The sequence below is a fragment of the Trypanosoma equiperdum genome (genome assembly GCF_001457755.1).
Source record: "Trypanosoma equiperdum strain OVI genome assembly, contig: ctg_893, whole genome shotgun sequence".
In the NCBI taxonomy this organism is placed as follows: Eukaryota; Euglenozoa; class Kinetoplastea; order Trypanosomatida; family Trypanosomatidae; genus Trypanosoma; species Trypanosoma equiperdum.
The window spans coordinates 3,125-13,042 of NW_027124857.1; the positions used below are offsets into that span (position 1 = coordinate 3,125).

Genomic DNA, 9,918 nt, shown 5'->3' on the forward strand with positions numbered 1-9,918 from the left:
CGCACTAGAAAGAACAGTAAATTTGAACTCTTTTCCCGAAGATGAGGAATTTTTTGACAATAAACGCAAAAGAGTCATAATATGGCTCAGTTTCTACAACACTACAAAAGCAGCATACCTGCAAAACGACAAGTGTGCCAGAGGTACAGGTAAAACAAGAGGAAATCATAAATTCGTCATTGCCTCACATAATGGTGCGACAAATCACTCGCATTGTGTACCTTACAAATTTTAAATACATTATGTGTTGCACATGTGCTCCGGGCGTGAGACGGACAGACAGACATCTGCATAACGTTATACTGTGATTTTAAAATTAAAAAAAAAGTGGGCACAACAAACTTTGAATCACCGATGTGAGAAAGCGGATTGCGGGTGATAGGATGCAGCAAGAACCTCAAAATCCTTCGCATCGCAACAGCGCCAACGCTAACTTTCCCATCCTTTGAAATCTTAACATTGCTACTACTATGTTCACTCCAGTGCCGCTGGTCTAATTAACGACTCCTGTGTATAGCTAATTCATTAAAACCGTTAAAGCGTGGTCCAAGGCGACGTTCTGAACCAACAGTTCCAAAAATAAATAAATAAGAGCGGAGAAGACAGCTGAATCGATAAAAGAAAAGGACGAATCACAGATGCAAATAAAGAAATTTTTAAAAAAGCATGTGTTTCATACGTTTATATTGTGAAATATTTTAGGTGTGCGGGTGAGGAGCAAACCGCTTGAAAGATAAATACAGGCATAAAAAGTAGCTGATCATATCTTGATAGCACAAATAAACACAGCTCTCCAATCTTCTCTCTGTGATCTTTCCTTTAAATCCACACCCCCTCCTTTTCCTCCTAATCATTTTAATATTAAGTCTCCATCGACTCCACTTACCGACGCATTACTCAAACACGTACATCATCGTTTGTTTACCTGCTCGCCACTTACTTCTCCTCTACCCGCCCACATCAGAGGTTCCATCCTCCTTCATTCGGTGGTAAAACACTGGGCGTGGTGCTCCTTATTGTTTAAACGTTTATTTGCCTTAACAATCCGTACACCCCACCACCCATTCATTCCCATTTCATTCTTTCCCTAGTGTCCTGTACCTCTCTTTGCACTTGCTACTTCCATTGTGCAACATTCCATTCCTTTGTTTACTGGATACCATAGACATGATAGAGACGCACACGAAGCTGTTCGCTGTACTGCAACATTTTCTCCTGCCACAAGGAAGGGTTGTGTGCCTTTGCCGCATTCAATAACTCTAAGATGGATCCCTTCAGCTCCGCACTGGATGATGCCACGGAGATGGCGAGGTCGAAGAAGAGGTGGAGGAGCCCCACCACAAACGGAACCTTTTGACGCGTTGCGCCGATGAACCCCTTCAAAGCTGCCTCCGTGTGGGGACCATCCTTCACATTACGCATGTACATACAGAATCGCTCGGCGAAGAGCTCTAGTGGGCATCCGGAGATTGATTCAACCTCGGGATTTGTGTACAGCATGTATCCAAGGCAGACGCACATATTCTCCACCATATTGCGCATATCTGCAGTGAGGGAACGACCACCAAGGATGTGAGCAATTGCTGCAAACAACTGCGGAAGACCATTTGTCACATCCAACATCTGGACACCGTTGACATCCATTTGGTTCTCCAACAAGTTACACAGGCACCATGCCACATTGCTCGCTACGCTGCTAGTGTTGTCACTGAAATCTGCGAGATTATCCATGGCAGATTTGACGACATCACCTAATCGCTGCTGCACTAGGACGGGAACGTTCTTGGCCACATCACCGAGCAGTGAGAAGCCACTCCGGCGAACCTCAATATCTTCGTCAAGTGTCATTTGTATCACTGTGGAGATCAGTGCTGGGTTGCACTGTTCAACCAGTGGCTCCAGCGTCCCACCCAAGGCATCAAACAACCCGGAAAGAAGATCGCCCGAGGTCACTAGAAACTCGTACTCCGGTGGGTCTTCGCCTAACTGCTTAGCTTCGGCACGCTTCTGTACGTGGAGCAGTAACATTTGGTAGGAACGCTCGAAGACCTCCCTCGCCAAGGCAGGTTGAATGGATGGACCTATCGCCCGACACACACCCGACATGCAGCTGAAAAAGGAAAATATAAGCGGGCTATCGTTGGAAGTCTCACTCCAAATAGCGCCGAGTGGTCCCATAAGTGCCTCCACGGAGTCCGGACTCGATCGTAGTGGTTCCTCTAACACATCGCACACCGTCTCAAGTGTCTCCAAAAGCAACACACGGTTCTTCAACTGGTAGCCCCGCAGGCACTGGGTAATGCTTCCAACAATCACGGGTACCTCATTGCTCAGCTGTCCATCATCACAGAGGTTGATGATCTTCTGGAGGGCGGCAGTGGCCGACTCTTGGACAAGTTTGGATGGGCTCTGCATCCTTTGCAATACGCACGTCAAGAAATTTTTCAGTATTTCGGCATCAGACACAAAATACTGACCGATCTGCGTCCCAGTCCATAGCGATATGCTTACAACAAGAAAATGGGCGGATGGATCTCGAAGAAGTTGAAGCAAGCGATCGCTGATATCCTTGAGGTACGGCGTCATGAAACTGAAGCAGCCGTCCATGATTGCGCCCAGGGCCAAAATGGCCGCCTCCAACAGCTGCCAAGGTTTGCTGGGTTGCATCATATCGTCTATAGAGGTTAGCACAGTAAAAACGATCCTCTCGCCGTAGTATTCAGCAATAGTGTCGAGTGTCAGTGCTGAGACACGTCGTAAATTCCACTCTTCCACTTCGTCACCGTCACCGTCACCGCCATCTTCATCTTCATCGGCAGCCGTGTCATTCACACGGGCCTGGTAATGTCGCGGTCTGATTTCGTCAATTTTGTCGGGGACATTCCAATCCTCGGCGTTCGCCTGCAGCATACCAATTTCCATTTCAGAGTACACCATCGAGTGAATCAACACGGGTATAAGACTGTCAAGCATGGGTTCAATGAGTGTTGCAAAGCGTGGAAAGCACAGACAGCCACGCCAGAACTCCGTCGCCTCAATACGGATCTCTTCACCGCGCCCCTCAACTGAAGTCATCATCAGAGACATGAGATTCGCTAAGTTGTGGAACAAATGATCCGGAATGGCCTCATGGAAGCAAAGCACCAGAACAAGGCACTTGACACATCTCGTCGCCAGCCGATCGGAAGGCGGGTTCTGCAAATTGTGGAGGCAGCTCTCCAATACCGTGAGGGCATGAGGTTGCAGACTGGCGTACGAGACATTATTGACTTCCATACCGGCCTGTTCCAACAGAATAGCCATTGCCTCCAACGCGCCAAGTTGCACTTCCTCTCCTTCGCGACCTGGAGCGACTGGTGCCTGGAGAAAAGGTAAAATAGCTTCAACCACAGCTCCTGTCAGCCGCCGCATGTCAAGCAACTGGACGCAGTCATCAACAATCTGAGAAAGAGCACGCATCGCCCCGTGCAACGCTGAGATATCGCCCCTCCGCGTGGTAATAATTTCGGTAAGCACTTTCACCACAGGATCCACAGGCCAGTGTCCATCCCGCACCGCACAACTAATGATGGTGCACGCGACGGAGCGAATACTAAAATCTGCGTCCACCACAGCTTGGGTCATCACAGAGTTCTGCAGCCCAGGATTCTGAACACAACACGGATGCGAAAGACTGTTCTTAAGCATGAATCCCACGAGTTGTCGCCCACGAACCGGAACGTTTGCATCCACCAAAAGCTCAGCGCAGCTTGTAAAGAAGGCATGAGGATTCGCTTTGAGCTCCAGCAACTGCGCCTCACCACGGTGACGCACACCAGGGTCCGGGTCGGACGCTGAAGCAAGGGCGATAAGAATAGCCTGTCCCACGCTGCCCATCACTGCAATAGGATAATCACCAAAATAATAATTATTAGAAAGGTGGGAAGTGAAGAAAGAAGAAAACCCTTGAGCAACAACAGAGCGTCTCATCGGTAAAGTAGTGGGAGCCAGCGGGGAAAAAAAATGTATGAAATGGTAAAATGTCACCCCACACAAAGGTAAACAACAGGAAGAAAATAATAATCAGCAGGATAACCGGACGACTACTAACACGTGGCTTGATTGACGCTTTGAAACTCGTGCGTCGTGCATATCGTCTTAACTTGGACGAATGCGGTCACGTTGCTATCCAAATTAATGTGATTAGTGAGGCGTTGTAACCCCACAACAAGTGAGTTGCTCATTTCAATCTCTTGCACGTTTTCTCAACTTCACGGGTGTGAAACAGCAGCGTATTCGACAAGGACTATGAAAAGGAAGGACGCCAAACATAAAAAAAACACTGGTAGAAATTTCGGCAGTTTACTGCACCCAGCGTGGCAATTATCTCCCCTGTCTTGATATTAATCGAAAATTGATTGGGCGTGCCACCTTACCACATCGCGTCATTTCCCCTAGAATTACCATGGCTATCTTTCACTTCATCCTTCAAATCCCACTCGGGGTCTACACACACTCTGTAAGCCCCGCTCAATTTCCCCTGAAGAAATACATTTTTGCATCGTGTCGCAATGGCGAACAAATGCTCGAATCGCACTGCGGCCAGCTGCCGATCCGATTCCGCTGTCAATGGAACGGACATATTCGGTTGTAGTCCAAGAATCTGCAATGCTTCCGAAGATGTCATAAGGGCTGCACTACCTGTCCCCACCTGAGCGTTCGTAGCTGAATGGCCCTCCTTCTCCTCCTCCTCGCGCAACCTCTTAGCCTCCTGCTGATGTGCAACAAGGAAGGCCTTAACTATAAGTAAACCAGAGGTGACGATCAACTTCGCAAGTTGAGGAGGAATAAAAAACATCCGACTACAGGCAAGCGGTGCGGGCCGACTCCCAAACTTTACTTCACACATCACACGAGGGGACATGATCCGCCTCATTGTTGCTAAAGACAGCTGCGTGATTGTGGGGGTGTGCGTTGAAACATCGAAGGAAGGGGGGATGTGTTAATTGGTTTGTTGGAGAGAAAATGTATGCAGCAAAGCCCTACAAAAAGCGTTCCTTCAATGATAACACAAGAACGAATGATACAGATTTTTGTGCGGTGAGGGGGTAAAAAAGAAAGGCAGATGGAGCGATAATGAGTACTTGGTTTCGTCACCTAAAGAATCTCTGACAAAAAACGATTCCTCCGATGCTTCTGCACATTTTTCCATTCCTCAAACTCAGCCTCACTCATCTGTAGTAAAGGGCCGGTAACAGACTTCTTCATGCGCACCGGATCATAGTTGGGGCTCGAAAGCGAGCGATGCGTCTCCGAGTAAAGCGCACGGACTCGGTTTACGACATCTTCACTCATTTTGTATACTGATGGAGATGCATGGCACTTCAGCAGAACCACATCCCGCGTTGCTATATAATGGCGCTCAGCCCGAATGAGGCGGTGTGTTAAGTACCTGTAATGCTCGTGCAGAAGCGGTAACGTTCGCCGCTGCGGCAGTGGCGCCTCCCGAATGAAGCGCAGAAAGCACTCCTCCCAATAGGCGAGTTCGTCCATTGCGTCAGTTAACTCCCCAGTGGAATCAAATCCCTCACGGGGCCCAAATGTCTTAGCCTCCCACTCACGCAAACCTGCACCCCCCGTAGCCGCTCGATCTTCTTCAACTTGACGACGAGTCCAAACAGGATTCTCCTGAGTTATGGCCCGCTGAGGCCACGGATCGTCCATTTCTAGCGGAACCAGGCGCCGTAGGCCAAAGTCGGGAGGGAACGGCACGTATTTGGCTGCGTTTTCCGATTTACTCGGCGGTTTATGCCCGTACTCCTCCTCGTACATGCGCTCCTGCGTGCGTTTGTACACAAAGTCAGCGGTTGGTTTGTGCCCCATATCCCGCAACCGCAGCGCATCATGCAGGACATCACCCAATATGGTATCAACTGTGCGCTTACGGCGGTTGCGGCGGCGGTTAAGAGCCGATGCCGTTGGGTCGATATCATCAGGTAGTGCTCCCTTTCCCCCCTCATTCTTCTCAAGCTGCCGTTGTTGGTCCTTCATCGCATCCCCAACAGCCCTAAAGGGATCTTCGGCTCCTAATGCATCGTCATTGGAGTACCCGGGCTTGTCGCTCTGTGATGCAAGTAGAGCTAACGGGGTGATATGAATGAAACGTTCAGACGTGAGCTGCGAGCGGCCAAAGTGACACGAGAGGCAACAAGCGGTAGCTAAGCGGCGCATAAATGCCCAACTACTAGATAGTTTGTGTTTTTGTACCGCAGGCCGCCTAAACTCTCGCACACAGCCAGCAGTTCCTTCCACAGCAAATAATAATATGAAGGGAGAAACGGCTTAGTGTGGAGACACTACTTCACAGAGAAGAAAGAAAGGGAAATAACAGGAAGGATTCGACGCGACACAACAATATGTAAATAAATTACTTTTTAAAGGAAGGGCGAGAGCAACTTCCATAGCCGAAAAGGCCCGATAATTTCCTACCCCCTTGTATCTTTCCATTTTTTTTTTCCTTTTTTACTTACAAACCACCAGAAAAAGTGAAAATAAGTTCCTCTGTATCTACTGTTCATTCTTGTCGACATGAAGGGGTACAAAAGCATTCAACCAACCTAAAATCTGTCTAGACAAGTTTAAAAAGCAAATGATATCAAACAGTCATGTTAAAACAATGAAAAGGAACAAGCGTTTCAACGCGTGAACTCCCCTCAGCCTCCAATTAGAGAAAAGAGCTTTTAAAAAAATAACGAAACAACTTTTAAACGACTGCTTTGAAAATATATATAATAATGCAGCAAAAAAATAAAAATAAAGAACGAACACCAAACCATAAATGTATGTATACGCGTACGCACGCCACAAGAAAACAAAATAAATAGTTACGTATATACATACGTGTGTCTGTGTGTGATGTAATAATTACACCTTACTTTCTGTTGAAAAGGATATGTTGCTATCATTACCGCTCCTGCAGCCGTGCAGAACCGATTCATGCATACGCCCTCCTAATTGGGATGCCGTCTACCCAGTTCCTCGTCTGCAAGTTTCCACCGCTTGAGCACCGCTGTGTCGACAGCCAATAACGCTGAATCAAGAAAAAACAAATGTCCTTCCAGCCCACGAACGAAACGTCTGAAACGCTCTTCATCAAGCACCTTAGAAGAGAAATCATTCAACTTGCTGCGATGATTCAACACATGAGCAGATCCCGCAGCAGCGTTGGAGAAAGAGGCATGCGCCAACAAAAAGGCAATATGTTTTAGCCACAGTTTTCCCCGTCCCTCGGTGGCCGGAGCCTCCGCGCACGCGGCATCTCTCAGATGCTTTCGGAGGGTTTGAAGAGTACACTCCGCTGCTTTAGGGAGAAAATGTGCAGCCACACCATCCGCCCCATTGAAATCATTCACACCGTTATCCCTAACGACTACTAAAGCATGTCGTAACTCCTCCATGATTGCGCCCCAAAAACCATTTGTGGCGACCGACTCCCGCTGAGCCATGCGGCGACGACAAAACGATTCACATCCGACCCTTTCGCTTCCTTCAAATAGTTTCAGATAGTCATTGAGGACAGCACCTAAAAGTTCCAATAAGGACTCAGGTGTGCATGTGCAACCCGAGGCACCTTCGAACACAATCAGATCATCATCCTCGCAAACACATGAATCGGCACCGTCGCCGGTGTTGGAGTTAACAACCGCGCCTAAGATCGGAGAGCACGGTGCAAAGGAGACGATAGATGACTTTAGTGTGTCTTTAAGCAGTCCGGATGGCAATGAAACCATAATATTTTCCTCGTTTACTTCTGCGTCTGTCTCGGAGTTCGTTGTAACATCAAACATGCACTTTACCTCCGCCACGTCGGCTAGTTCCACCACTCTTTCATTAATCTCCTCCACATTCTCCCCAGTGATAAATGGGGTTTCCAGCATCTTTTCCCCATCCCTTGAAAGAAAAAAGGGGCCACGATGTGGTGAAGCACTTCCCGTGACCGTGAGGAACTGTTCTCTCAGCACCTCCAACAAAGATCCGATGCCCTCGGGTATGTGGCTTTCATTAGCTGAACGTGGCGGTGCAGAGGTGTGTTTTCTTCTTTCGGGAAGACCACGGTGTTGTGCCTCCCATTTGTGCAGCAACCATGTCACTCTCCTGTTGGTAGCGGTTTTACCAGCGTGAACCGCGCATGTCGCAGCTACAACGGAAGTGGAAGCTGCGACACCGGTTGAAAGTGGAAGTACGGAGGCCCCGTAACCTTGCAGGAGAGAGAGATTATGAAACATCTCTTCTGTCATTTCGAGTTGACCGAGTAAGCTATCCACTGCTAGATGTTGTTGTGGTACGGTAGAAACGGCAGTATACACGCTCTCTACGAAGCGCACGTCAATATCCTGCTTTATGCCGTTAATCGTTTTCACTCGATGCTCATAGTAATTGTACGCTTCGGAAGACAAAGCGCATGGAATCCGTACGACCTCTCCGCAGCTGTACTCGGAACTATTATCCGGGTGCGAGTGTATAGTAGTTGACAGGGAATTTGTCCCATCACCGCCTTTTACGCACTGCGGACACAAAACATGCACCCAAGGGACTATGTTCCTTGAAATTCCCTCCAACTCTTTGAATCGTTTACCCGTGACGTCAATGTTGAGACGAGGCCGACCTTGAGGAACTTTTTCCGGAGGGATCGTAGTGCCCGCTTCTTGCTTTGTTACATCCAAAAGCAACCTGGCTAGCACATCGCTTGTGGGCCCTTCCCCTCTCAAAGCGGGCCAGCGAGGGATCAAGTGAAAATCCTCTGGGACGCACCATTCCATAAAGAACAATGAATGTTTTAGAAAGTCGCTGGATACAAGGTGCACATTGCAGGAACTGGACTTGATGGCAGACTTTCGCCGGCTGCTAATGATCCAGTTGCATCCGTTTGTGTAGTTTTCCGACCTCGTTTCGATGGAAACGGTACAAAGCTGCTTAAGCTGCCGCAACGGAAGATTCAATTTGTGTCGTGGTGGGAAACCGGACATTCGTACCTCCCACCTTCCCGCATTCTCTTCTTCCTTCTCCTTGCCTGTATGGTCCGACACAAGCCTCACAAGAGACGGTAGCATACTCCCCAGTGTAGTTCTCGGTGCCGCTTCAGACGGATGCAAAACAACAAGAATAACCTCAGGGATGTTTAAAACAAGTTCAGGTTCCTCGGACGACAGTCCCTTTGTCAATGCTATCCATCGCTTCTGTAGTTCGTCCAACAAGGTGGTGGGATCCTTATACACGACGCTAAGATCAATGAGATAGTAACCATAATCGGCGGTCTCACACTTAGTGTAGTTGAACATGGGGCGGTAAAGGCGAGCACAATGGCAAAACCCTCCGCTTTCATCACCTGGAGGAAAAGAACACAGAAGAGTGTGTCGTACCCCCGGCTGGGATATGTCAAACTCTTGTTGAAAAGCCCTCAGAAGCACCTCTTCGGTGGATGAGAGTTCACTCTGTGGCTGCATGAACCCAAGCAGTCGTGTGGCACGTGCATTTAAAACATCTTCCCTGATTTTACCCTTGGCAGCAGCCGCTAGCAAGTCATCCCCCGCCCTCAATGTGGTCAAAGCAACCATACCACAAAGCCGTTGAGCATACAATGGCTTCTGCTGCTTCTCTTCAGTCATGTTCAAAATTTCTGAAGTTCCTCTTACGTCAGTAGCGGGAGACGACACTCGTATGTGGAAGGGAACACTAATGAAAGTTCACAGTGGGGTAGGAAGAGAATAAGAATCCGAGGGGGGAAATATGATGAGAAGCACGGCACAAACTTTGCAAATACCAAGCCTCGCGACGCCAGCCCATTCATATGTGTATGTACAGATATATTTACTCATGTATTTACCTGGCTTCCTCCTCAATTCAAATTTATTGTTACGTTCATGTGTAAAAAAAAAAAAA

At 48.2% G+C, this 9,918-nt stretch overlaps 4 protein-coding genes across 4 annotated transcripts; all 4 read right to left on the reverse strand.

Annotated features, from left to right (window-relative positions):
• Positions 1-1,149: 1,149 nt before the first annotated feature.
• On the reverse strand, positions 1,150-3,876 carry TEOVI_000430100 (Importin 1; the record flags this gene model as incomplete). Its single annotated transcript, XM_067227086.1, has 1 exon — positions 1,150-3,876. One exon carries the CDS (start codon positions 3,874-3,876, stop codon positions 1,150-1,152), a length of 2,727 nt encoding a protein of 908 aa, XP_067083187.1.
• Positions 3,877-4,411: 535 nt separating this feature from the next.
• Positions 4,412-4,915, reverse strand: TEOVI_000430200 (uncharacterized protein; the record flags this gene model as incomplete). Its single annotated transcript, XM_067227087.1, has 1 exon — positions 4,412-4,915. One exon carries the CDS (start codon positions 4,913-4,915, stop codon positions 4,412-4,414), a length of 504 nt encoding a protein of 167 aa, XP_067083188.1.
• Positions 4,916-5,136: 221 nt separating this feature from the next.
• Positions 5,137-6,210, reverse strand: TEOVI_000430300 (uncharacterized protein; the record flags this gene model as incomplete). The annotated part of the gene is made up of 1 exon (XM_067227088.1): positions 5,137-6,210. One exon carries the CDS (start codon positions 6,208-6,210, stop codon positions 5,137-5,139), a length of 1,074 nt encoding a protein of 357 aa, XP_067083189.1.
• Positions 6,211-6,989: 779 nt separating this feature from the next.
• Positions 6,990-9,644, reverse strand: TEOVI_000430400 (uncharacterized protein; the record flags this gene model as incomplete). The annotated part of the gene is made up of 1 exon (XM_067227089.1): positions 6,990-9,644. The coding sequence occupies one exon, from the start codon at positions 9,642-9,644 to the stop codon at positions 6,990-6,992; it is 2,655 nt and encodes an 884-aa protein (XP_067083190.1).
• Between the last annotated feature and the right edge of the window lie 274 nt (positions 9,645-9,918).